The 27,482-nt window shown below is 60.7% G+C and overlaps 1 protein-coding gene across 1 annotated transcript; it reads right to left on the bottom strand.

Moving 5' to 3' along the window:
• Window positions 1–192: 192 nt before the first annotated feature.
• On the bottom strand, window positions 193–15,769 carry HELZ2 (helicase with zinc finger 2). The gene is made up of 20 exons (XM_049650457.1): window positions 15,704–15,769; window positions 13,560–14,660; window positions 13,108–13,291; window positions 12,924–13,031; window positions 12,042–12,562; window positions 11,310–11,951; window positions 9,428–10,211; window positions 9,059–9,134; window positions 5,189–8,975; window positions 4,923–5,029; window positions 4,703–4,834; window positions 4,456–4,617; window positions 4,227–4,374; window positions 4,004–4,120; window positions 3,706–3,898; window positions 3,408–3,542; window positions 2,986–3,204; window positions 2,693–2,849; window positions 2,410–2,577; window positions 193–2,046 (listed from the first exon to the last, which is right to left on the bottom strand). Exons 2-20 carry the CDS (start codon window positions 14,576–14,578, stop codon window positions 1,922–1,924), a joined length of 8,784 nt encoding a protein of 2,927 aa, XP_049506414.1. The 5' UTR covers window positions 14,579–14,660; window positions 15,704–15,769; the 3' UTR covers window positions 193–1,921.
• Window positions 15,770–27,482: the final 11,713 nt, after the last annotated feature.

Below are 27,482 nucleotides of genomic sequence, written 5' to 3'. Positions count from 1 at the left end.
CAGCCCTGCTCGGGGTCAGAGTTCAGTAGGCAGGCCCTGCCCCAATTCCCTGGACACAGCTTGGGGCTGTAGCCCACCCTCACCAAGTCAGCCGCCCCCCGCCCCAGCCTCCTCCGTTCTGGCACAGACGCCACCCCCTCACCCCACCCCCACCCCCCACCCTCCCGGCAGGCCGAGAGCTGTGACGTGGCGACGCCAGCTTCTCTGAGCTCGCTTGTCCGGCATCTGGCTGTAATGGGCTCCTAACTCTTGACAGACTGGGTAGCCACCCTGTGACCCAAGAGGAGGGGCCACCCCTCCTTGCCCCCCAGTAAAACCTCAAACACCCAGAAGGGAGAACTTTCAGAGTGGTCTTTGTAATAAAATTATTATTCAATCATATAACACAGAGCCAAAGAAAAGATATAAAAATTGGAATGTAGACATTGGATTTGTAGAAAGCGCGGAACGCAGAGACACATCCTCCCCCCTGCCCCTCCCCCGCCAGCCGAGGGTTCAGTAAGGCCACAGAGAGGGCACACCCCTCCTAGAGTAAGCGGCTTGTTTGCAGCAAACCCTCAGGCCGTGGGGACCGTGGAAGTGGGGGGGGTGCGGTGCTGGGGTCTGGGGTGGCCTGAGGTGAGGGCTGATATTGAGGCAAGAGGTTTCCAGAAAAAGCAGGATATAAATACACCCTGAGAGGCAGGTGAAGGTCCTCAACCTTGCAAAGACAGACTCGCAGCACAGGTTGTCCTGAAGGCCCTGAAGCAGGAGCAGGCTTGAGGTTGTAAAGGGGAGGAAAGCTCAGGGTGAAGGCACAAGGCTGCCCATCCCGGGGAGCTCAGTCCCAGCCCCACCCACACACCACAGGGGTATCGCCCAGTATAGGCGGGGCCGTGCGGGCATCTGGTTCTGCTCTGCCCTTCCTCCTGAGAGGACACAGGGCTGTGGGCCCCAGTCAGGTGGGGCAGTGATGACAGAGAAAAGGCCCTCTCTTCCAGGGAGGCCTCTTGGCCCTACGTTTGGGCGAAGGACCTTGTTCCAGTAATAAAGACACTGGTTTTTGGTTTATTTAAAAATAGAAAATAGGGGCACCTGGCTGACTCCGTAGAACAGGCAACTCTTACTCTCAGGGTCATGAGTTCAAGCCCCACATTAGGCATGGAGCTTACTTTAAAGAAAGAGAGAGAGAAAGAAGGAAAGGAAGGATGGAAGGAAGGAAGGAAGGAAGGAAAGCATAAAGAAAGGAAAGAAAGGAAGGAAGGAAGGAAGGAAGGAAGGAAAAAGAAAAAAGAATAAAGAAAAGAAAGAAAGAAAGGAAGGAAGGAAGGAAGGAAAGAAAGGAAGGAAGGAAGGAAGAAAGGAAAGAAAAAGAAAAAAAGAAAGGGAAAGAAAGAAGAAAGAAAGGAAAGAAAGAGGAAAGGAAGGAAGAAAGAAAGAAAAGAAAGAAGTGAGAAAGGGAAAAAAGGAAAATCTGAGCTCCACAGCCAGCGCCCAGTGTCTCAGGGATGGTGTTCAAAGACCAAAAAGTAGCCCCAGCAGGATTTCCTTCTGACCCCAAGCCTTCCTAGTAACACCAGAAGGTCCAGAGGACCTCCCCGAGCCCCTGACCCCTGAGATGTCCCCTGTCACCAGATTTCCAGATGCAAGGCTCAGCAGGTAGAGAGGGATTCTTCCTCCCCAGTGCAGGCGCACAGCACAACGGTATGGTGGGGCCTGGCCTGCTCTCTGCCCTGGGGAGAGGCCAAGACTCCAGAAGGAGATTATTGCTCAGAAGTTGGCCTCAGAAACCCAGTCCGATAGGCGGGGTGGCCACAGTGCCCACCGAAGGCACATGGGATGCTCCTGAGTGGTGCCTGACTAGGGAGCCCTCAGAAGAGGGCACGGTCTTTTCCTCCAAGTCCTGGCAGCTTGAGAGCGGTGGGCAGATGGAGAGGGCTCTTCAGGGAGACACGGCTGGCCTCTTCCGAACTCGCACCTGGTTGGCGGGCACAAGGCTCCGCTGGGCCTCGCAGAAGTCCAGGAATCTACGCCAGAGAGGGCAACAACGCAGGAGGCGGTGGTCTCCTGCAGCGGTGGGGAGAGGGGAGACGAGTCCATGGTAGACCCCGGTCCCGCCCCAGTCCTCCCCTCCCCCAGCCAAGCAGCCACCACCCCCACCCCAGGGAGGAGCCCCGCCCCCGCCCCGCCCCGCCCCCCCACCTCGCCCAAGAAGCCACGCCCCCAGGAGGAGCCCCGCCCCAGCCCCCCCGCATCCCCAGCCAAGCAGCCACTCCCGCAGGGAGGAGCCCCGCCCCAGCCCTCTCACCTCAGCTAAGCAGCCACGCCCCCAGGGAGGAGCCCCGCCCCCGCCCTCCCCACCCCCAGCCAAGCAGCCACACCCCCAGGGAGGAGCCCCGCCCCAGCCCTCCGCCAGCCAAGCTGTCCCACCGATGAGGCAGAGCCCCTCTTGGGCCCGGGTGATGGCCACGTTCACTTGGTTGGGGTCCACAACAAAGCCCAGGAACTTCTTAAGCCAGCTCTTAGTCGGCCGCTGGTCCAGGTCACTTTCCTGGCACGTGCGGACCGTGCTCACCAGCACGTAGCGCCACTCGCTTCCTGCGCAGTTGGGCAGGCATGCTGAGGCCCCTGTCAGCTGCCGCTGACCATGCTGCTTGCATCCTCCCTCGAGACCCGCTGGCCCACGTGCCCCCTGCCCCAGAGCCACCCTCACCCTGGCTCTTGGAGATGGAGCACACAGTCACTCCAGCGACACCCTCCCGCAGGAGGCTCTTGCTGATCTCCGCAGCCTGAGCGTTGTAGGGAGTGAGAACTGCGATGTCCTTGGGGTCCACTGTCCTGCCCAGGGTCATCTGTTTGGCAATGCGGACCTGAGGGACCAAGAGGGTGTTGTCGAAGCTAACCCTGGGCACCGGAGCCTCACCTGTTGCCTCGGTTCCTCTGCCTCCTCCTCCAGGAAGCCCTCCGTGACCAAGGGGCAGCAGGAAAGTCCTCACCGACACTCACCACCTCTGTTACCTCCTCCAGGTTGGCCTTGGAGTTTTCATTCCCTTCGTCTGTGGACACCAGGAGGCTCTGTTCATGGCCTTGCACGTGGCCAAAAATGACAGGGCAGCTCTCCTTGTCAATGTGGCCTAGGATGCTGGGTGGCCGCCTCAGGCCCTGCCAGGTCTTCAGCTTCCCATTGTAGAACTCCATGGACGGGAAGGTACAGATGCCCTCGTGCTGCAAGGCAGGGCATAAGCCAGAGCAGGTCCCCCGTCCAGCTGTCCTGGGGCCGAGGGCCGGGGTCTCGGGGGGGCCTGCTGTGGCCCCAGGACAAGGCCAGGGTGGACACAGGAGGTAGGGGTGTGGGCAGCAGCACCTGTGGCACCCCTGGCCTCGGGTCACATCTTGGGCGGGAGGGGCAGAGGCTGGGACGGGCTTACCATGCGGTACTGTATGTCCAACATGTAGGCCTCCGTGTGATACCTCTCGAAGAGAGACCGGTCCAGCCCCAGATTTTGCAGCTGCTCATTCTTGACCACAGGCCGCAGCTGCTTGTGGTCCCCGAGAAGAACCACCTGGAGGGACAGGCAGGTGTGGTCCTGACACCCCCCAGACCCAGAGGTACCCGGCTCCGTGGCCGCTGCCACTTGGCCATGCCTGCGGTGCTGCCCTCGTAGGCGAAAGACCACGCCAGGGACGGCTGCCTGGGGCTTCCGGCTCCCCGCCCACCTCACTCACCTTCTCAGCCTTCGAGAACTTCACCAGCGGGATGAGGGTCTCAGGCTCTGTGGCCATGCCGGCCTCGTCGATAAGGATCTGCCGGACGTTGAGCTTCTTGAGGCCGGCCAGGGCCGCACATGAGCACGTGCACAGGATGACTGTGTGCCGGTCCAGCTCGAACTTGCGTGCCTTCCCCAGGACATTCCTGTACCTGCGTGCGGTCACCGTGTGGTCATCCGGGGACACCGTTTCCCCCTCCCCCCTCCCTCTGCCACCTCCACGGCAGAGGACAGACTCCACGCCCCTAACTGCTTACCAGCTGAGATCCTCCTTGGAAAAGATCTCCCCTTTCTGCAGCCGGGCGTCAAGCGCCCTGATGTCTGGTGCGTAGGGGTTGGAAGCCTGCCGGATCCTGTGGTGCAGGGTGATGCTCCTGGGGTGCGGGGGGACATCCGTGAAGCCCCGCGTTAACCCCTGTCCGAGACAGGACGGTGGGGCCTTTTGCCTCCACCCACAGGCAGACAGCGGAGAGACCGCACCTGAGCATCGGGTTGGGACTGCCCTCCCGAGGGCTCTTCTTGGGCAGACGCCTGCCGCCCACACCCGGCATCGGGAAGTCGGCAGCCTCCGCCTGCTCACTGTACACTCGAAGGGGCTTCAGCTCCGTTCTCCTGCTCAGGAGCAGTCCTGGGGGCAGCGGGGCATGAGGGACCGTTCCCCGGGGCCAGCACCCCCAGGCAGAGCCCCCACACCACCAGCCCAGCGCACCTGCCAGGACGTCCACCGACTTGTTAGAGGGGCCGCAGTACAAGATGCAGGGGCCCCCCGGCTGCTTCTCCTCACTGGGCGGGGCACAGGCCCCCACCTGCTCCTCGTTTGACTTGTGAAGCCAGAACACAATGTGGAAGCCCACCACCGTCTTCCCTGCGCCTGCGGGCAGAGGGCACCATGAACAGGGTCCCCCGGGCCCGCCCCGGGCAGCCGGAAGCAGCACCTCCCCCAGCGTGAGCCCCACCTGGAGGGCCCTGGATCACAGTGAACTGCTTCTTCAGAGCCTCCCTGATGGCCCCATTCTGGCTGGGGTTCAGCGTGTGGCGGCCTCCGGGGAGGTCGAACGTCTGTTTCTCCAGGAGCCTGCCGTAGGTCCCTAAAGAAGGCCCAGGCCTCCCTGAGCAGGGGCCCAGGGCAGGGCTCAGGCACGACGAAGGGACATGGGGGAAGCCGGAGGGACCTACCCCGGCAGAGGGTCTGCTGGCAGTGCGGAGGGATGGGCTGGCCCAGGGCAATGCTGATGACCAGCGGGGACGCGTCCTTCAGCCCACACACGGCTTCTTCCTTGCGGCTGGGGGCAGGTGGCAATGAGGGTGGACACCGGAACCTCCACGGGACTCCCCCCTGGGGAGGGGCCGCAGCCCCACCAGCTACGCCCTACCAGCCGAGGGAACCCAGAGTGTTCCCCACCCACCCCACCCACCGGCCTCTCCCTGTGGAGGCCACTCACATGTCAGGAAGCTGCTTGGGCAGCACCTCGACGGTGAATGGGGTGCCAGGCCTCAGCACCTCTTCTGGAACCTTCTCCATGGCCATGTGCTGGATGGAGAAGTGCACCTGCTTGGGGATCTCCTGCCGGTCCGCCTGGCTCTCTCTCAGGTCCCAGTCTTCTGTCAGCCCGTGGGCCACCCACGTGTACGTGTCGGGGTCGATGCTCAGGAAGGGCCCGAGGCTGCTGGGCCCGGAGGACGGGGCGGCCGGGGGAGGCTGGCCGGGTCCAGCACCGGGCCCAGCCGGCAGCCCCTCGAGCCGGACGCACAGGTAGCAGTGCCTGAAGCTGAGGTCGATACAGTGCTCGCTGAGGAAGGAGGTTTCCAGGCAGAAGGCGCCCCGCAGCCGCCCCTGCGACGTGCGCTCCCAGGATATGCGCACGTGCTGCAGCGTGACCGAGTCATTCTCCGAGACCGCGCTGGTGGCCGCCTCCAGGGAGCAGAAGGGCCCCCACACGCGGCAGTGCTCGCCCACGTCCGAACACCGGTCCCGCCCCGCCTGGGGCATCTGGCCCGAGAAGCAGTCGCCTGGCCTCTCCACGTGCTCCAGGCAGAGGGTGAGGCCAGGGGCCACAGTCCACAGCTGCAGGGTCGGTGCCAGGAACCCGCGCTGCAGGCTGGCGCCGAGCTGCACCTGCAGCGTGTCCCCCGCGCCCAGCTCCCGGGCCACCTCCACAAAGTGGCCACAGTGGCTCCGCCGCACCCGCCCCAGCTCCCGCCGCTGGGGCTCCGCCGCACCTCGCTCCTGCACCAGGGCGGCCGCCTGGGGCCACCGCTGCTCCTCCACCAGCCGCAGCAGCTGTTGCCACAGGTCGGCGTCCACAGGCCAGGTGTGCGGGTCCAGCAGGGTGCCGGGCGGCGGGGAGCACGGCCTGCCCTCCTGCACCGAGTAGACGCGGCGCCGCCACGAAAGCCGCAGGCCCGGCCGCCTCGCCAGGCAGCAGGGGTGCTCGGCCAGCTGCAGGGCGCGGTAGAAGATAGGGCAGGGGTCGGGCAGGGTCTCGCGGTTGGCTGGGAAGAGCAGCTTGAAGCAGCGGGCGCCCGCCTCCACGTCCACCGCGAAGCCCAGCTTGCTGCGCGACCGGGTCTTGAGCTGTACCGCCAGGTGCAGGCTCCGGGCCCGGCGCTGGTAGCTCTGGGCGCGCCCGTGCCGGTAGCTGAACTCGTGGCACAGGCCGCCAATGTCCCGGGCGGAGTAGGCGGAGCCGCCGTGGCCCAGCGCCAGCAGGATCAGCCGCTGCAGCACCACGTCCAGGTACCTGCGGATGGGGGAGGTGGCCCACGTGTGGCAGCCCACCTGCAGCGCGTAGTGGCCGGCCAGCGGCCGGCCGCCCTCGCCGGAGCGGCCGAACACGGAGCGGCCCAGGGCCTTGCGGAGGTCGAGGCCCACGGGCGCCAGAGGCGGGTGCACGTCGTCCGTGGTGACGAGGTCCGCCAGGCGGTCACCGTCGTGGGCGCGGGCTGCGAGCTGGACGTGCCTCCACAGGGAGGCCAGGACGTAGAGCCGCGGCGGGGGGGGGCCGCAGCCCCCCAGGTGGTGGCGGAGGTGCAGCGACAGGGGCACCAGCCGCCCGTGCTTCTCGCGCAGCGCCGCGAGCTGGCGCTCGCTGGGCGCGGGCTGCCAGCGCAGCGGCGTGACCGTCCGCGTGCGCTCGCTGCTCACCAGGAGCTCGGCCACCAGGCTGTTGAACTGGATCATGTACTCTTTGACCATGACGTGGGCCGCGCGGAAGCCCAGCGCGCAGTCCTCGGTCGGCTGCTCGTAGTGGGAGTCCGTCCGCAGGCGGTGCCGGCGCAGCACCCGGGACAAGTGGCACGCGGCCGCGACGCAGGCGTCCACGGAGTCCAGCTGGGCCGGCAGCTCCCGGCCCGCACCCGGGTGCCCCTTGATCGCGCGCTCGGCCTCCTCGTACGACAGCTGGCGGTCAGAGCGGATCACGGAGGGCGCGAAGCGCAGGCTTTTGAGCTGGTCGCTGCCCTTCTCAACGGTGAGGAAGAGGGAGATGGCCAAGCGGTCCTGGCCCGGCAGGAGGCTGAGCACATCCTGGCAGAGGCCGTCGGGCAGCATGGGCACCGGCTCCCGGTCGGGGGCGTAGAACGCGGTGCCCCGCCTGCGGGCCTCCACGTCCAGGGCCCCGTCCCTGGGGACAGAGCTGGCCACGTCAGCGATGTGCACGGCCACCTCGTACCTGGGGCCCAGATCTCGGACGCTGAGGGCGTCGTCCAGGCAGCGGGCGCCCTGGGGGTCCACGGTGAAGGTCAGGAAGCCGCGGCAGTCCTCCCGGCGGCCGGGTGCCCGGTGCTTCTTCGAGGCCCTGCAGGCGGAGGCCGGCTCCGGGGGGGGCTCCCCCAGGCCGTGCTCCAGGTCCAGGACGCGGAGGCCCCGCTCCCAGGTGCTGGCCTCAGGCAGCACCTCCAGGACGATGCCCAGCGGGTAGTAGAAACGCTGCCGCCACAGGACGATGCGCACGCGGAAGAACCGGCTGCTCCGCGCCTCGGCGGTGAGCCGCTCGTGCCCCACGCGCTGCACGCGGCCCTGCAGGACGCGGTGGATGGGCACCCGCAGGGGGTCTTTCAGCTCGGCCACGAAGATCTTCGTCACGGAGCCGTCGATGGGGGTCATGATGCGGGGGTCCCACTCGTCCATGCGGCACACGAACGCCAGCTCCCGGTGCTTCCTCTTCAGCACGCCCACCACGCGGCCCTGCGGCCTCCCCGAGGCGCCTCTGTCTCCGCCCAGGACCTCCACCAGCACCTCGTCCCCGCTGAAGGCCATCCCACAGCGCAAGCGGCCCCTGACCTGGATGGGGCCGGGGTCCACGCCGTCCAGCGGGACGGCCGTTGCCCGCTCAAAGGTCTCCTGCACGAAGGCACAGTGGCGGTACAGCTCGGGCTGCGAGCGGAGAAGTTTCCGCAGCTTGGCCCGCGGCAGGTTCGTGTACCCCCAGGCCTGGTGCGGGGACTCGGACCTGGCCACGGTGTCCAGAAGCCCATCTTCCCGGACGGTCACCGCCACGTTCCGGCCTTCGTCCAGGAGCTCCTGCAGGATGGAGTCATCGGCGTTGAGCTCGCTGTCAGGCCAGAAGTCGGACTCGGAGTCCTCAGGGTCCTCGGGGTCCCTGCCTTCCGTGGCCATGCATCCTGCTCCCGCATCCCCGGGGGCCACGTCGCCCCTCGCTGAGCCCTCTGCTGATGTCGTGTCCTCCACCTCCGTGTCCCCCGCTGCTGGGCGCCCCCCGGCCGCAGACCCCGACGCCGTATCCCCAGCCTCTGCCGCCTGGGTGGCCGTGTCTCCCGCCGCCGTGGTCCCGGACAGGAAGGTACCGCCTTTGGCCACCGCCCCTGGCTCCACCTTTTCCACGGCTGTGCGCGCTGTAGCTGGGCCCTCGGCTGCCCCCTCCTGGGGGACGGTGCCCTGCGCCACAGCTGCCAGCATTGGCTCTGCTCCGAGGGCCCAGTGCCGCCTGTGGACCACGGCCTGCTCGATGTGCCCCAGCGACAGGCCCTCGGGGCAGACGCTGCGATGTTTCACACACTCGCAGATGAAGCTCTTCCACAACTTGCTGCAGGCCCCGAAGGAGCAGAGGGCCACGGCGTCCCCCACAGCCACCAGCTGGGACTGGGCGCGGGTCATGACGGTGTTGAGCACGCGGGCGTCCGTGAAGAAGCCCAGGGCAGGGGCCTCGGGGCTCCGCAGGCTGTGCGGGCTGTGCACGGTGCTCAGCACCACCACCCGGAACTCGCGCCCTGCGAGGGGGTGCCGTCAGGCCGGGCCGGGCTCGAGGGGGGCCCCCGCCCTGCCCGCCCCGCCCCCAGCACCCAGCACCCACCTGGCAGGACCTCGAAGCTGCCCACGGACACCTGGCCCAAGTCCCTCTTCCTCAGCTCCTGCCTTAGCGCGCTCACCTGGAGACACACGGCCGGAGCAGCAGGCCCGGGTGAGCGCTCTGTGTGCCGTGAGGGTCCCCGGCAAGGGTGGGACACTGGCCCCCGCACCCTGGTGCCCTCGAGCCGCCCGGCCCTGGCACCAATCACATGGTGTCTGGAAGATTAAGTCCACGGCCACCCTCGCAGAGGCTGAGAAGGCCCACCGGGGCGGGGGCGCGCGGGTCCCCCAGACCACACAGGGACCCCCCCCCTCCTCTGAGCTGCTCCGACGGGAGTGGGGAAGGGGGGCTGTCCCGGTGGCCGGGGCTTACCTGGGCGCCGTGGGACACCACACAGATGTGCCTCTGCTCCCGGCGGCCCCAGCAGTGGGGCCAGGAGGCATAGATCTCCTGCACCTTGGCGATGACCTGGGCAATCTCGGCTGTGTTGAGCCAGGACGTCCTTGACACGTCACGCTCAGGGTTGCCCGCCACGTGGCAGAACGCGAGCGGGTAGTGCTGGGGGTGGCGAGGAACCTTGCCACTGGCGTGGATGGGGCTGCCCTTGGCCACGTAGAAGTGACGCGAGACGAAGCTGAGGATGGCCTCGGTGCTGCGGTAGTTCTGGTGGAAGATGACGCGGCTGCGCCGGGCCACCTCGTGCGCCTCCTGCTGGTAGTGCTGGAAGAGGCGGTACAGCAGCGTGTGCCTGGCCGCCTGGGCCGGGGCCACGCTGAAGAGCTTGGGCGCGACCTGCATGTGGTCGCCGGCCAGCACCACGCGGGTGCGGGGCGTGGCGTAGCGCAGCGGGGTGAGGGCCTCGCACTCCAGCATCTGGGCGGCCTCGTCGATGAGGATGTGCGAGAAGAAGCCGGCAGGCACCCTGAGCTCGCGGGCCTGGGAGGTGGTGGTGATGACGATGCGGTGCCTCTCCAGCTCCGCCCGCGTTGGGAGGCGGAAGGCCCGGCCGTCCTCCGTCAGGCAGCAGTACCGCAGCGTGGCCGCGTCCGTCTGGCTGGGCGGGCGGTCCGTGTACATCACCCGCAGCGGGGTGGCCTCAGGGTGGCCGCTGCTGACGTGGCCATGGAAATGCTCCTCGATGTAGATGTCGGCTGCACTGAGGGGACAAGGGCCCACGGGGCCTCAGCTGCCGTCCGCTAAGACACCTACAGTGAGCCCAGCCCAGCCCGGATGCCAGGAATTCAAGAGAGGCAGACAGACCTGTGTCCTGCCCCCACGGAGCGTAAACGTCAGTGGAGGGGACAGACAGACAGAGAGACAGGGAAGGTCAGAGCCGGACGAGGGGAGACGGCAACGGCACAGAGGGTCTACGTGGTCAGGGAGGGCTTCCTGGGGGGGGGGGGGTGGTGAAAGAGCTGGCCGTGCAGAGAGGCAGAGAAGGGAACAGCCGGGCCACTGCCCGAGGCAGCCCAGGGTGGCCAGAGGCTGCGGCTGGCCCTGAGCTCAGCTCCCAGTTGGCTGTCAGTGGGCGAGCAGTAAGGTTGGGCGTGGCTGGAAGGGGCCCTGAGGCCAGCGCGTCCTGGGGACGCGTCACAGCTCTGGGGCATCTCAGAGACCCAGGGACCCCCAGGCCCACCCCGGGAGGAGTGGTGGGGGGGAGGGCTCTGCCCAAGCAGCAGGAAGTGTTGGGAGCTAAGAAAACCATACTGACCGCGGGAGACAATCACAGCTGAGACAAGAGTCTGTGTTTCTCTGGAAGACCACAGCAGAGCCCCCCTCTCCCCGGGGAAGTGCCAGATGGGCCATGCCGGACCCCCTACCCGCTGCTCTCTCTGGCTCGGGGCCTTTGTGGAGGCACCCGCCCCTCCCCCAAACAGCAGACCCTGACCCCCGGGGCACCCTGTGCTGGGCCTGAAGCACAAACGTCCCCTGTCCCTTTCGGCCCAGGACCAGTCAGCTATCAGGGAGAGTCCCAGGGATCGGAGTGACCCTGACGCAGCCCAAGGGCTGCACCGTGCTCCCCCCCCCCCCCCCCCCCCCCCGCCCCTCTCCCCCCAGCATGCGCAGAGCAGCCAGAGGAGGAAGCTCCGCCAGGCAATCCCGGCAGGTCTCCTCCGGAACCAGCTGCCCGGACCTCCAGGGAACCTGAGAACCCGGGCTCCCCTTCTCCTGCAGCGACACCCCCACAGCGGTGCCCTCGCCCCAGCCCAGGAAGCAGGTGGCGGGCAGGTCCCAGGGGAGGCTCCGGGCTCACCTGTTGGTGTGCGTGCAGATGAGCACCTTGGTGTGCGGCTGCCGGATGACCTCCAGGGAGGCCACGGCCAGCGTGTAGGTCTTGCCGGTGCCGAAAGGGCCGTAGAGCAGCAGCGGGGCGACGGGCCGCACGCCCCTGGGGCTGCTGCCCGCGATGAACGCCACCGCCAACTTCTGCTTCTGGTTGCCGCGCAGCACGGGCAGGGCGGGCAGGGGGCGCGGCAGCTCACAGGCCGGCAGGTGGGGCAGCACCAGGCGCTCCTCGGGCAGCGCGTCCACCGCCTGGTGCCAGAAGCGGAAGGTCAGCGGGTCGGCCTGGAACTGCACCTCCAGGACGGGGCTGGTGTCGGGCTGCAGACCCAGGGCCGCGCAGCAGCGGGCCGGCAGCAGCAGCCACAGCGCCCTCTCCGAGCCGGCCTGGGCCTCCAGCCGCGCTTCGAACACCGTGTCGTCAGGGGCGGGCACGGGGGCCACCAGGGCGGTGCGGACCGCCCGGCTCAGCAGAAAGCCCTGGTCTGTGTCTGGCGTCAGAGGGGAGGGCGTGGGCACCTCGGCGTAGAGGGCCCCCGGCGGCGGGAAGACCATGCCCAGGGCCGGCGTCTCCAGTACTGTCCTCAGGGGCACCGGGCCCCGGAAGTTCAGCCTGGCGGGCAGGACAGGGGTCAGCCGGCCGGGGCCACGGCTCTGCGGCCGACGCCCCGGCGCCACCGCCCGCCCGCCGGCCCACACTCACTTGGCCACCAGCTCCTGCCGAACGGCTTCCTCCTCGTAGAGAAACTGGTGCATCCTCTGCCGGTAGTTGGTGCAGGAGATGGGACCTGGGGCCAGGCCGCCGGGGCTGAAGTCGAGGGCCAGGTCAGGCACCTTGTACTTGGCCAGCAGGGCCACCTGCTCGGCGCTCCGCTCCACGCCAGGCACCACGTGGCGGCTGCCGCCGTGCCAGCGCTGCAGCGCCTCGGGGCGGCCGCGTGCCGGCTCCCCCGGGAGCCCCGGGCCCTGCGCCTGGCCCAGCCGCAGCACCAGCTTCCGCAGCAGCGCCGGCCTGCGGCCAAAGTCGAAGACCACCCACTGCTCGAAGGAGCCGAAGGAGGTGCTCTGCACGCGCACCTCCACCTGGAACCTGGCCGGCGAGGCCGCCGGCACGCGGAAGCGCTCGCCCCGTGCGTAGAGCCGGCCCGGCGGGAGGCAGGGCGCCACCAGCGAGAAGTCTGCTCCCAGCTCCTGCTTGAGCAGCGCCACGTGCAGCAGGGGCTCCTGGGGGAGGGACTCGATGGCAAGGTGGCCCCTGGACCCCACCCGGCGGTCAGAGACCAGAGTCCACCCTGCTGTGCTCCCAGAGGGGTGCTCGGCCCGTCCGGACCTCGGGGTTCGCCTCTGCAAGTGGGTCACCGAGCTGGCCCAGGCGGCCCCCACGGACGCCGAGCAAGGTAACGGTGCAGCACGGGATGCTCAGGGCGCAGGTGGTAACCGGCCCGGTCCTCGTTCTCTGTGCCGGACAGCCCACCAAAAAACCCTCACGGGGCTCGGCCCAAGCGGCTGAGGCTCGTGCTCCGGATCACAGACACGGGCGAGATGTCCGAGGCGGCAGCTCAGACCCCAAACCCCGACCCCTCACCTCAGAGCGGACGTCGAACATCCAGCTGTGCTGCGTTTTCTTCTCGCGGGCCTGATGCACCAAGGGCTGGCTGCAGGTGATGAACACGCCGTCCACGGCCCCGGCCAGCTGCACGGAGAGGCCCGGCTGTGGGCAGGTCGTTCTGGCCCCAACGAGCCCCACCCGCTCACGAGGCCCCACTTACCACGAGGACCTCACTGCTGCTGTGCTGGTACTCGGCTAGCAGCCGCGCCTGGTAAGGCACCAGCCCCTCCTGCCACGCGGCCTGCTCCCGCAGCTCCACGTTCTGTGCCCGCTGGATCCACTCCTGCAGCTCCTCGTCCGAATGCGCCTTGGTGCAGGTGTCCCCGTACTCACAGAGGTCGGATCTGGGGAAGGGGAGGTCGGCAAGCAGAGGGGTGTGAGCCCTGGCCGCCAGATCCTGGCCTGGAGGTGGGGGAGGGGCACCTGGGGGCAGGGCTGGGGGAGGAACGGGGACCTCCTCCATCCCGTGCCCACGAGAAGAGGCCTGAATGGACCCGCCTTAGCCACGCCTCAGAGGCCGGGGTGGGGGTCAGCGGGTAGGGAACACAGAGGGGACAGGAACCCCCCGGTTTCTGTCAAAGGCGGGTTCGTCCCCTACCGCACGGTCCTTACTTCGGGCAGAGCTCAAACTCGGAGAGCCCGGCAGGCGGGCTGCGGTGTTTCCAGGGCACGGCCGGGTCCAAGGCCACCATCCACGCGTGCTCCAGGGAGGAGCAGTGGTTCTCAAAGGCCTCCTGGGAGCAGCAGGTGACCAGGCAGGCGCGGCAGTACAGCTTGGCTCCGGGGGGCTGGCGGTGGGGAGCCGTGTGCTCCTCCCCGCCGGGGCCGGGGGTCGAGAGCAGGTCCCGCCTCTGGAGCCCGTCCAGCTGCTCTGCCTCCCACACGGCCATCTCCACGGCGCTGTGTGCGTACTGGCAGCGGGCCGCCCCGTGCCGGCAGGGCCGCCCGCGCCCCACGAACCTGCAGTAGGCCAGGGGCTGGCCGTACTGGGGCTGCGGCCGCACCTCCACGACCTGCTGCCTGCGGCGGCCCTCGGTGCTCACGTGGCTCAGGAGCGAAGGGCAGGCTCCGTGCTGGGGGCACCGCCCCTGGGGGTCCACGGGGCAGAGGCGTGGCGGGCAGCCTTGGAAGCAGTGGGCACAGAGCAGCTGGAAGCGGCCGCCGTACTCGGCACGGATGGCGTCGGCCGGGCTGCGCGGGTCGCCCTGGGCCCCGCTGCCCTGCAGCTCGCACTTGAGCCACAGGCGCCGGACGTCGTGCTCGCGCTCGAAGGTCCAGACCAGCGCCTCCTCCGGGCTCCGGGCAAACGTGCACTGGTGGTGGTGGCGCCGGCAGCCCAGCCCCGGGCTGTAGTAGCGGCACACTTCGTAGCGGGCAGGCCGCGGGAAGCTGGGCCGGCGGTCCACCTTGCGCCAGACGTGCTTCTTGGTGGCTCGCTTGAAGCGGGCCAGCAGGACCTCGTGGCGACAGCTGTGCTCTACCCTGCGCAGGAGGTAGGTGCTCTCGTTGAGCCGCTGAGTGCACCGGGAGCAGCCCAGACACAGGTCCAGCTGGGCGCACAGCCTGGCCAGGGACAGCTCCTTGGCGGCCGCCGAGCTGCTGGGTGGTGGGCCGGGCCCTGGGGACGCCATCTCCGGCCTGGCTCTGTGGGGTGGCGTCCGAGGCTCACGGGTTCAGCCGGCGGTCTGGGGCTGTTCGCTCACGAGGAGGAGTCTGGAACGGGAGCAGCAGGGAGCAAGGTCGGGTCCCGAGGCCAGGAGGTCCACATGCGCCCAGGTGGGGGCTCAGACACACTCTGCCTCTCGGTCAGGCAGGGGCAGAGGAAACAGAAGCAGGGAGAACCCTGTCCCCCAGATGGGAGGAGAGGGCTGGTAGGTCCAAGGAGCTGGGCCCCATTGACCTTGACCCAACCAAGACCCCTCCCCTGCTGAAAGGTCTCTGGGCCCTGCTCAAAAGGAGCCAGCTGGCTGGCCAGTGGGAGGGAGGTTGCCCCGGCGACAGGAGCCCTGCAGGCTGGCAGAGGCTCTGGAGGCCCCTGGAGGCTTGGGGCTCCCCGGCAGCCTCCCGCTAGGGCCCTTGTATTGAAACGCTCGCTCCTGGAGCACTGACTCATCTGAACACAGCACCTCCCTGTTCTGTGAGATGGTGCACCCTGCACCTGCCTACGAGGGGAGACTGGGCTCCTCCCCGTGGGGGCAGGGGCCGAGGCAGGCGGAACCTTTCAGAGGCCGGCCCTGCCAGACAGGACAGGACAGGACGGCACATTTTCCTCCCAGAGGAAACAGGGATGCCCAGGATCTAGAACTTTCACAGGAAACTTTGAGGACAACACAAAGACGTTTTAAAAGGAAATGATTGCAGCCCCAGCCTTGAGCGGGAGAACCCACCCCACTCCAAAGGGAGTCTTGCGTCCACCTCCAGAGGGACCAGGGTGAGAACCCAGAGCCAGGTGGATATTCAGAAATAGGAGGACCTAAAGGGGTCCGGACTTGGGGTCCAGAGATCACGGCCCCTCCCCAGGCGGCCAGTGTCGCGGCTTCTCGGGGCTGGGGGCTCAGAGGTAGCTTCTGGGTCCCCCCCACCACCTCACCACCCCAGCACCCCCTCGGGCGGGGTGCGGCCTCCCCTCCTCTCCCTCTCGCACGGGGATCCCACAAAAGCCGGAGCCTGGAGGGCACTGGGCAGCCGCCACCTGGCGGGGGAAACCCCAGGCCCGGCCCCCAGCCCCCTGTTCACCCTCCCGGCCCCCCGCTCACCTTCCTCGATCCTGTCTTCCCCGCAGCCCGGTGCACCGTCCCCGCCCCGCCAAGCGATCACTTTCGATTCTGCCCCCAGGGTGACTCAAAGCGCTGACGCCCCATCGCGGAAATTACCTCACCGCCCCCCACCCCGCCCCCGGCACCGCCCTCAAGTGACAGCTCGTCTCCCCGCCCCCGGTGAGGCCCCGGAGCGGCTGCGACCCCCGCCTCGCGTCCCGGTGTCCGGAGCGCACAGACCCGCCCACCCGCGCGGCGCCTGGGGCTCGGGGAGGATGGGATCCTCCGAGGTTGGCAAGCCGTCCCCTGGGGCGGGGAGCGGGAGGGCGGGTGGAGAAAACCAGAAAACGAGAAATCAGAGCAAAGGGGGAAGGTGGTCCCAAGAACCCCGGGTGGGTGGCCGCTGACTGACCCCGGCAGCAGAGACCTGAGCCACAGCGCACCTGCAGGGAGAGGGCTGAGGGCTGGGGCAGTGACCCTTTCCTAAAGGGCTCCATCCAGTCTAGGTTAGAGGGGACCTGCCTTCTTACCTGGCGATGACTCTGGAGTTCTCTCCAGCCCCTTAAAATACTCAGGACATGTTTGGCCCATGCCAGCACCAGGACCGAGGGAGAGCTTCCCCCTTCTAGACGCAGGAAGCGTCAGGAGAATTTTGCAGCTTAATCGCATTTGACCCCGCAACTTTCCCTTGAGGGAAACAGGTCTCCCTTGAAGAAACAGGCACCGTGGTCACTGGCTGAGGTTCAGCAGCTAGCAGCTAGCAAAGCACCCGATCCCCCCACCATTACCTGACGTGACCCCAAGGACCCTTGCTTCCTGGATTCATATCCCTGTAGAGTCTCCTTGAACAATGAAGAGAGCTAAACCATGGCAGCAGTGTGACGACTGAGGCCGCGTCACAGTACACGGTGCTTCCTCCCCGCTCTCAGGCCGACTGTGGGGGAAGCCAGCCTCCACGGCGTGGGGGCACTCAAGCAGCGGCCTGTGGAGAGTCCCATGCCAAGAAGGACGGAGGCCTCCCGCCCAACCCGGACCGGTAGTTGGGAACGTGTGTGAGTCACCCTGCGAGGAGACCCTCCAGGTGAGTGCAGCCTCGTGAGAGCCCCCACGCGTGAGCCACCAGCTAAGCCACTTCCAGCCATGAGCTAACCGACGTTTAATGTTGTTTTAGGTCACGAAGTCTGGGGGTGATCCCTCACACAGCAATGGGGACCTGATACAGCAATATTGTTCCTCAGTGAAACCCACCTCTATGGAACCAAGGTCAGCGTCGTGTTGGGAGCGGCCAGTCAGGAAGTCGGCCGGCTGCACCATTAGCAATCACACCAGAAGACTTGACATACACAAGCGTCAAGTCAGAGGACAAAATAGAGGAGATATTCCATAAGCAATGGCAACAAAAGGCCCAGGGATGAGCTTAACAAGAAATATGCAGGAAAACTGAAACGTTCCCAACAGACACCGTAGAAACTGGACCAGAATACCACATTCTTGGATGAGGGACTTAACATCGCATAAAGACATTAATCCTTCCTAAACTTATGTATGGATTTAATACCATCTCAGTAAACATACAAGGAAGAATCAGGGGTAGACGTGCTCGTTTTAACTCATTAAGGAAAGCATAACACAAACAAGCAAGAAGAGGAGGGAGGATTATGCCAAAGAAGGAGTCACAAAAACTGAAGAAGGGAAAGAGTCCCAAACTCATGTTACAAGCCCACACTCACCCTGGTACCAAAGCCGGATGGATACCACAATGAAAGAAAATCAAAGACCAATTGTCCTGATGAACATAGATGCAGACATTCTCACCAAAATATTAGCAAACCAAACTCAACAGCACATTAAAAGGATCATCCACCATGACCAAGCGGGATTTATCCCTGGGACGCAAGATGGTTCAACATCAGCAAATCAACAAAAGTGATACATCACATTCACAGAAGGAAGGATAAAAATCGTATGGTCGTCTCAGTAGATGCTTCTCTGCATGTGACACAACACTGCATCCTTTCATGATAAAAATGCTCAACAAACCGGGAATGGGAGGAATGTTCCTGGCATAACGAACACCATATGTGACAAGCCCACAGCTAACATCCTACTCAATGGTGAAAAGTTAAAAGCCTTTTTTCTAAGATCAGGACCAAGACAGGGATGCCTTCCGTCACCGTTTCTAGCCAACATAGCACTGGAAGTCCTAGGCACAGCAATTAGAGAAGAAAGAGAGATAAAAGGCATCCATATCAGAAAGGAAGAAGTAAAATCATATCTGTTTGCAGATGACATGATATTATATATAAAAAATCCGAAAGACTCCACTAAAAAAAACTGCTAGCACTAATAAATTAATTCAGTGAAGTTGCAGGATACAAAATCAACATACAGAAATCAGTTGTATTTCTGTACACTAACAACAAACTATCTGAACAAGAAATAAAGCAATCTCATTTACAATAGCATCAAATATAACGAAATATTTAGGAATACATTTCACGAAGGAGGTGAAAGGCCTGTACGCTGAAAACAGTAAGACACAGATAAAGAAATTGAAGAAGACACACACAAAAAATGGAAAGATATTCCATGCTCATGGATTCGAAGAAATGATGTCCTGAAAATGTCCATACTACCCAAACCGATCTACAGATCCAACGTAATCCCAATCAAAATTTCAATGGAATTTTTCATAGAAATAGAAAAAAACTATCCTAAAATTTATTTGGGACCACAGAAGACCCCAAATAGCCAAAGTAACCCTGGGAAAAAAGAGTAAAGCTGGAGGCATCACACTTCTTGATTTCAAGCTCTAAATACAAAGCTATAGTAATCAAAACAGTATGGTACTGGCAGAAATAAGGCACACGGGCCAGAGAAACAGAACAGAGAGCCCACACGTAAACCCACACATATACGGTCAACTAACTTTTTATAAGCGTTCCAAGAACACACGATGGGGATAGGCGCGGTCTCTTCACCAGATGGTGCTGGGAAAACCAGATGTCCACATGCAGAAGAATGACACTGGTTCCCTATCTTACACCACTCACAAAAAATAACTCAAAGTGGATCAAAGACTTAAATGTAAGACCTAAAACCACAAAATTACTAGAAAAAGAAAACAGGGAGAAAGATCCTTGATATTTGTCTTGACAACGATTTCTTGGATATGACCCTGAAAGCACGGGCAGGGAGCACTAAACACACAAGTGGGGTCACATCAGACTAAAGAGCTTCTGTTCCACGAGGGCGCTATCAGCACATTGAAAAGGCAACGTACAGAATGCAAAAAATATCCATACATCCGATGAGCGGCTAATATCCAAAATTTGTAAGCAGCACATACAACTCAATAGCAAAAATAAAGAAATAATCAAATTTAAAAATGGGCAGAGGACCTGAATAGACATTTTTGCAAAGATGACATACAAATGAGCACCAGACACATGCAAAGATGCTCAGCATCACTCACCGTCAGGGAAAACACAGATCAAAAGCACCAGGAGACACCTCACACCTGTTGGGATGGCGAATACCAAAAAGACAAGAGATAACAGGTGTCGGTTAGTGAGCATGTGGAGAGAAGGGAACCCCGCGCACTGTTGGTGGGAATGTAAACTGGTGCAGCCACGATGGAAAACAGCATGGAGGTTCCTCAAAAAATTAAAAATAGAACTACCGTCTGATCCGGTGATTTCTGGGTATAAATCTGGAGGAAATGAAATGAGGGTCTCCGAGAGCCATGTGCACTCACGTGCTCCCTGCAGCACTGTTCACAACGGCCAAGACACGGAAACAACCTCAGTGTCTGTAATCAGATAAATGGGTGGAGAAGACATTAATTGAAAACGAGTAAGAGGATACTAGCCCTACCAGATATGAAAACATGCTGTAAAGCCACTAGGAGTGTATTCCGGGAGTGCAAGCGGGCAAGCGGCTCAAGGCGGCAGAACAGAGTCGGGAACACGACTGACTTGCACACAGGGTTCCATACACGATGGAAGGCGGTGTGTCGGGTCCCCAGGAAAGGAGGTTCCCCTCCACCCAGGTTCTGTTAGAACTGCTGGATTTCTAACCATTCTGTTAGGACAACTGCTTAGCATCTTGAAACAAAAATAGGGCAGGGGGATTCTCTACCCAAGACCTTACACCACAAATAAAACAGCAAATGGACCAAAGATTTAAACAGGAAAAACAACAACAACAACAACAACAACAACAACAAAAAAACAGCCATAAAGTCACTAGAAGAAGCCGAGGAAGAATGTGTTTATTTGTTAGTAGTCTTGTGGTGGGAAGGCCTTTCTCAGGAAAACCAACCCAAGCAGCCGGTGCTCCCATCTCCTCCCACGTGGTTCATTGACTTCTAGTTGACGGTTTGAAATCGGCCATGGAAATCAGCAAATGCTTTTTTTTTCCTTCTCAGAGAACCAGTAGTTAACCATCTACCAATGCACCATTAACACATTCAACCACAAAAAAAAAAAAGGGAAAACAAGAGTCAACATCCAAACACAAACTGACAAAGAATTATACCTCATATCACAGCTAAGAGCTCTAAATGTAACGAAACCTCCTTTTCAGGAAATGCAAGTTCCAACTATATAATTTTTTCCACCTCTCCATCAGCAAGGTCCCCAGACATGGCACTGGCGGGGAGGGGGTGTCAGAACTGGAACCACAGTGGCAATCGGGCAGCACCGGGCCAGAAGCGCCAGGACACATCCGTCCAAAGGCTGACGGACGCACGTATGCAGAACCAAGTCTACACATGGCGTCTGTGGCAGCCTCCTGTCTAATCACAGTGGCCGAGGGCGCCCCGGTGCGCGTCATCACCAGCATCCCATCCCTTGTGCCACCAACTACTCTGAGGCCATAAAAGAGGAGGCATCTCAAATGTCGTGAAATGCAGTTTTTTCCAAGATACTTTGTTAGAGAAGAAAATTGAGGTGTACCACAACGCACCTTGGGTTTTTAAGAAAAGAATTAAAAACTATATAAAGTTCAAAAGTCAGTTACAGAAATCAGAAGTAAACTGCATGGCCAGGAGAGGAGGGAGACTTAGGTTTTTCCTTTACTTTTTTGGACATTGGAGTTTGGATTCAGTGCGCATATTCCTTAAGCAAATACAAAGGCAGAGTGTGAAAGGCACCACATTGGGTACTGAATCGTGGGCTCTTGCGAAGTAACCATCCTCTCTGGTCACTCACATGCCGGGATGACAGCCTCTCCCCTTCCGGCCCTGCAGACCATCCAGATGTCGATGGTGCCAATTTCATCTCCAAAACCCAGACCCACACAGCAAGCCCCAGCCTCTTCCCCTGCATGTCAGGCAGGCCTGTCACACTGCACTAGGCCCACACTTTCCCCTGCTCCTCCAAAAGCCTCCCGGGTTTAAGAAATGAGCACCCCAACCTCCCAGGTGCCCAGGCGCCCTGGACCCCTCCTCCCACTCCACCTCCAGCCATCAGCAAATGCTGCAGCTCCAAACCCAAGCCGCCCCAGAAAGCGTCGACGCCTACAGCAGCCTCCTGGCTCCCAGGTCCCCGCTACCAACATAGCATACACTCTGCTCCGCTCCGCCAACCAGTAAATGCAGCGGGACGAGTTCGGAAACGGATGATGTTTGCAACCTTGACAGTGACAACCGAAACAGATATTTATATTGTCTCCAAGTGTCTCCCCTGGGATGCCTTATAGTTACAGTGGAGAGCCCTCTCCTGCCCTTGGGACCAGGCACAGCAGGCGCCGGGCGCCATGCAGGAAGGGACACCGCCCCCTCCTGTGGTTCCAGCCCCAAACGCAAAACCTCACGCCAATCACAAGGAAACGTCACAGACAAAATGCCTCCTCAGAAGCGTCCAGGCCGTGAGAGACCAGGAAGAGCTGGCCGTTCGAAGAACCCATATCCGTACCTATGGAATTATGAGACGGTTAACAAAATGTGAATGTGGGCTGAGAACCAGCGATGTGTAAGTTTCCTGGTTTAATGATTGACAAAGTACGTGTTCTTAGGAAACAGGTGCTAAGGGGCGGGGGTAAAGGGCGTCATGTCTGCAACTCACCTGCAGACAGCTCAGAAATCACCGTGTATTTATATAGTAAACCAAATGGGACAGGATGTCAGAAACCGGTGAATCCAGATGAAGAGTGTATACAAGTCCTTTGCACTATGTTTGCAACTTGAGTGTAAGTTTGTTTGAAATTATATCAAATTAAAAGGTAAAAGCCTCCACCCAACACCTCCCCCTGTTAAGCAGCCGTCCCTCATCCAGCATGTTTCCTGGTGGACTAGCCTGGCCCTTGCCTCCTGTGGCCCTCCTCCATCACCAGAGCCGCTGGGAAAGCCCCCAGATAACCCTGCCGGCATCACTTGGGAGTGAGGGGCTCGCAGGCCTCGGGGCCAGGCCTCAGTTCACCTGCCTGGTCCTCAGCTACCCCTAGCAGTCTCCATTTAAGAGCCACCCAGAGAGAAATTTAATACCCAGGTACAGTCCCCCAAGGACCCTCCCAGGGACTCACCCAGGGGTCCCACCCAGAAGGTCACACCCTGGCCTGGGAGCAAGAAGGCGATTGAGTCTACCAACTGGAGGGTCCCAGTTTACCCTGGGGGTGGGGAGGGGACAGCCTGGAGGGCCTCCTAGCACCATCCTTCCCTGGGGAGCCTTGGGATGAAGGCCTCTGGGGGCTGCATCCCACCAGACCCAAGGGCCGGTTGTCCCAGCTGCACTCCCCACCCCGACCTACAACGGCTCTGCACCACTGTCTGTGCACCCCCACCCCACACTCAGAACCCTTCCTGGAGCCCCCCAGGCCAGGCCTTGAGCCCCAGGAGAGTGAGCTTTGTGTTGCTGATGAGATGGTCACTGTGAATATTTAGGACCATCTCACCAGGAAGGTTGAGGACAATCCCCAAATCTCCCTTTTGTGCCCCCAGGAAAGCGGAGGCCTCGCTGGGGGTGGGGCCACCCTATCCTCTAAGGTGACACGCTGGGGGCAGGTGGAGGATGTGTCTGCACTCCCAACAAAGGGAGGAGCTGCCCCTGATGGGAACTGGTGCCCTGGAGGCAGACCCAGGCAGACCCCAAGCCTCCCACCAGTGCCTGACCTCTCCCCCCACCCCAGGGGCTGGAAGCCTGGTGTGCTGTCGGGTGGGCTGTACCCGCCTTGACCCCCAACCCGCTGGGGGAAGAGAGGGAAGCTGAGGCTCCGTGCACCGGCCCCAGCCGAGCAGGCTGCAGGATGGGAGCAAGGTCCTCGGAGGCCAGAGCCCCGGGTCTCCTCCGAGGAAACACAGACGTGGCCAGAGACTCGAGTCCACACTCCCGACCTCTGGGCATCATTCCTCAGCATGCAGCCAGCCTGCCCTGTTGCCTCCCAGGTGAGGTCCAGTCCCCAGCTACCCCATGGCCTGCAGGACCAGGGGTGGTCACAGGGGTTGGTCGAGTAAGGAGAAAGTTCATGACGATGAACGCACACTGCGTGGCAGGCACCGGGCAGGCGGGGGCGACAGGGGAATTTTCCCTGCAATCCAGAACAGGCGGGACGCTGGCCACGTGGCTGTAAGTGTCCAGAGAGCCACTGGATGGGTGCAGCCGGCAGGCATCCGGGACTGACCCGCACCCGGTCTTCTCAAAAGGGCACCGAAGCAGGGAAAGGGTGGCTTTCCAGCCACTGGTGCCGGGACAACAGGTGGTTGAGGAAGGAATGGACCCCAGCCCTACCTCACATCACACAAACTCAGAGCATGGGCCATCTAAATGTCAAGGCTAACGTGTGAGGCTTCTGTAAGAAAACAGAACAAATCATCACAGCCTTGGGGTAGGCAAATATTTCTTTCAAAGGACATGAGAAGCACTCACATAAAAAAGAAGGTTGATAAACTGGATTTCATAAATATGAAAAATTTCTGTTCTTCAAAAGATACCAATGAGAAAAATAAAAAGGCAAGCCATTGGCTGAAAGAAGATATTCAAAATACACGTATCAGATGAAAAGATGCGCGTAGATTATTTTTTATCCTTAAAACTCAGTAATATTTTTAAAGCATGGTTTTAAAAAAATGAACAAACTAGGGGCCCCTCGGTGGCTCAGATAGTCGAGCATCCAACTCTTGGCCTCGGCTCAGGTCATGATCTCACGGTTGTGGGATTGGAGCCCCATGTCAGGCTCTGCACTGACAGCTTGGAGCCTGCTTGGGATTCTCTCTCTCCCTCTCTCTACCCCTCCCCTGTTGGCTCACATTCTCTCTCTCCCTCCCTCACACACACACACACACACACACACACACACACACGAACAGAATCTTTGAACACACACGTCACATAGGAAGATATACAAATGACCGCAAGCACGTTAAAAATGTACCCAACACCTCTGGTCACCAGGGAAACGCAAATCAAGTGAGATGCCACGCGGAACACAGGAGAATGGCTGAGTTTGAAAAGACTGGAAGCACATGGCACCGTCGCACCGCACTCAGACATCACCGGCGGGTAAAATGGAGAAGCCGCTTTGGAAGACAGTTCGCTGGGTTCTGCTAAACAAACATCTACCTGTGAGCCAGCGATTCTCCCTGGTCTGCTACCCCAGAGAAGAACAGCATCTCCATTCTCATTCTTGGGGGGAGCTCCCCCTGCTGGTTGCGTGGGGTGGTGTCAGTCTGTCCTCGAATTGTGCCCGTGGGTTCCTGGGGGCTTTATTCATTGCTGCCCAAAACCGTAAACAACGCGGATGTTCTTGGTGAGACTACCAGATAAGCAAATTCTGGTGTGTGTGTGTTTTTTAAGTTTATTTATTTATTTTGAGAGAGAAACACGGGAGGGGCAGAGAGAGAGGGACAGAGAATCTCAAGCAGGCATCCACACTGTCAGCACAGAGCCCGGTGTGGGGCTCGATCCCACGAACCGTGAGATCATGACCTGAGCCAAAGTCGGGCGCTTATGCGACTGAGCCCCCAGGCGCCTCCACAAATTCTGGTGTGTTTGTATAATGGGATGCTACTCAGGAAACCACAGCGTGGCAAGCAAGCTCACAAGAGCACGAACGAAACCCAACTACGTTCTGCTGAGCGAAAGCCGTCAGGCCCGAAAGAATATGTATGTGTGTATGTATCTATCTATTTACTTTTTTTTTTTTAACGTTTTATTTATTTTTGAGAGAGAGACAGAGCATGAACAGTGGAGGGGCAGGGAGAGAGGGAGACACAGAACTGGAAGCAGGCTCCAGGCTCCGAGCTGTCAGGACAGAGCCCAATGAGGGGCTCAAACTCATGAACTGTGAGATCATGACCTGAGCCGAAGTCAGACGCTTAACCAACTGAGCCACCCAGGTGCTCCTCAAAAGAGTGTTTAATATATGCTTCCATGTAGATGACGTTCAAGAACAGAGAAATTATTACAACACCAGGGCAGTGGCACACAAATTCATCATACTCTCCTGGTGCAGGTACCCTAAGAAGAGAAAAGTTGCTCGAATCTGATCTGGAAATCCGTGGGTCCTGGCCGAGGCCACGGCAAAACTGTCTTACGGAATCCTGGTCTCTTGCAGAAGAGCCATTCCAACGGAAAGGAAACCATTGGATGACCCCTTCCCTAGGTCTTGGCCCCAAACAGAGAATAGGACCCAGGTGTGGCCCCGATGGAGAGAAGCTGATGACGGCACAGTATGTCCTGGTAAACGTGGCTGCGTAACAAACACCCCAGAACTCGGTGAAATCAAACGGCCATCCATCACCCTCAGGAGGTTTGCAGGCCAGTGATTAGAAGAGACCCCGGGTCCATGGTGTCCAGAGCCTCAGCCAGAAGGAGCCTCGGAGCGATGCTCCCCACTCTGTGTCTGGGACCTGGGCTGCAACCGGCATTCCTGAGGGCTCTGTGTGTCTCTACCTGGCCGCCTGCTCCAGGGCAGGCGTGTTCTGAGAGGACACGGCAGGTGGAGGTACTGTTGCCTTTTGCCGGCCCAGCCCCATACAGCATGTTTTCTGCCACGTCCCGCTCGTCAGAAGTGAGCCACTAAGGCCAGCCCACGGCACGGGGAGGGAAGTCGACTCCAACTTTCGTAGGAGGAGTGTCACAGAATGTGTGGATACGTCCTAAAGCCACCACACGGAAGAGAGCCGAGTTGTCCACACAGTCGGAAAAGAGCGAGCAAGGAAAAGGCAGAGCCAACCCAGAAGAAAGCCCACAACAGCTCCTCACAAACACTCCAGCCTCTAAGACAACCTGGTAAGAGACAGGATGCAAACGCATCAGTAATTACAATAAACATAAAGGACTACATTCTATCAAAGGATTGAGAATCTGAGATTGGCTTTTGAAAGAAGGAAAGGAACACGGCCATTTGGCACTTATCAGAGATGCACCAAAACACAAAAACGCAATATGGTCAAAAGTAAAAAAGGAGGGGCCCCGGGGGGCTCAGTCAGTTGAGCATCCGACCTCAGCTCAGGTCACAATCTGGTGGTTCACGAGTTCGAGCCCCGCGTCGGGCTCCGTGCCGACAGCTCAGAGCCTGGAGCCTGCTTCGGATTCTGTGTCTCCCTCTCACCCTGCTCCTCCCCCTGTTCTCAAAAATAAAATAAAAACATAAAAAATAATAAAATAAAAAGGGAAAAAGATACTCCAGGCATCTACCAACCAAAAAATAAATGCTGACATAGCAATATTGATTTCGGACAATCTAGAATTTAGGGCAAAGATTAAAAACGCCCCCAACCTAGACATAGGAAGGCACGCTGCTTAGCAAAAGAGGGAATCATCCACAAAGAGTGTTTCTCAAGCTTTTTGGCTCAGATCTGCAAGCAGAGTTTCCAAAGTGCTGCTTTTGCCACCCAGGCTGCAAGGCCTGTGGTCCCTGGTGGGGGCCAGGGGGGCTGAACTGCAGGCGGAGCTCAGAGGGTTTCAGGGCAGTGGAAACGCCCAGCGAGACACTGCGATGGGGGCGCCTTATACATGCGTCCGAGTGCACCGAAGCTACGACACGGAGAGCGACCCCACCGTGAACCGTGGACTCAGGCAATGAGCTGTCAGTGCAGGTTCTTTGGCTGGGTGGGGGCAGGGGGCATGTACGAAATCTCTGTACTCGCACTCAATTTTGCTGTGAACCTAAAGCCACTCTGAAAATAAATATTAATAATAAATATTTTAAGTGTGTCAAACAAGTTCACCGTTTAAAAGTGGGGTTGTAACTCACCTCTCTCAAGAAGGGGACAAATCAAGCGGACAGAAAAATAAATAAAAAGACAGCAATGCTCCACAACACAATGAATGAACTTGATCCAATAGATAAACACATTTGGCCAAGAGAAAATACGCATTTTGTCCTCAAGCACACATGGCCATTTTCAAGAATGGATGTGGTTCCAGAGCAGAGATCCAGAGAGTCAAGGGTTCAGGCCTCTGGTCCCCGCGGAGAGGCAAGATAGAGGTAGAGGGCCTTGGGGAGCGAGGCTCATCTGATTTAGGTCTCACTCAGGGCGGTAGGTTAGACAGGTAGAGCAGGAGGCCAGTCCGAGGGTGGCCTTAGCAACCTGTGACAACACTGTGCCTGCCCGGCAGGGTGCCCCACGAGCAGGGAAGAGGAGGGGCTCTCTGGAGGGAGAGCCCAGGGCCCAGCCCGGCTCATTTCCAGCCCCTGGAGGAGTGCGGTGCCCCACCTGACAGGAAGCCCGGGGAGGGAGGCCTGGGGGACATTTGGGAGAGGATGGCTGCAGGAGAGCGGAGGCCCAGGTTCTCGAGCCACGGGGCAGGCCCTGGACACAGGATGGGAGGCCCAG

Source organism: Panthera uncia (assembly GCF_023721935.1).
Source record: "Panthera uncia isolate 11264 chromosome A3 unlocalized genomic scaffold, Puncia_PCG_1.0 HiC_scaffold_11, whole genome shotgun sequence".
Lineage (NCBI taxonomy): Eukaryota > Metazoa > Chordata > Mammalia > Carnivora > Felidae > Panthera > Panthera uncia.
Note: the sequence above shows the minus strand (reverse complement) of the source record. Positions and strands in the feature narration are given on the sequence as shown.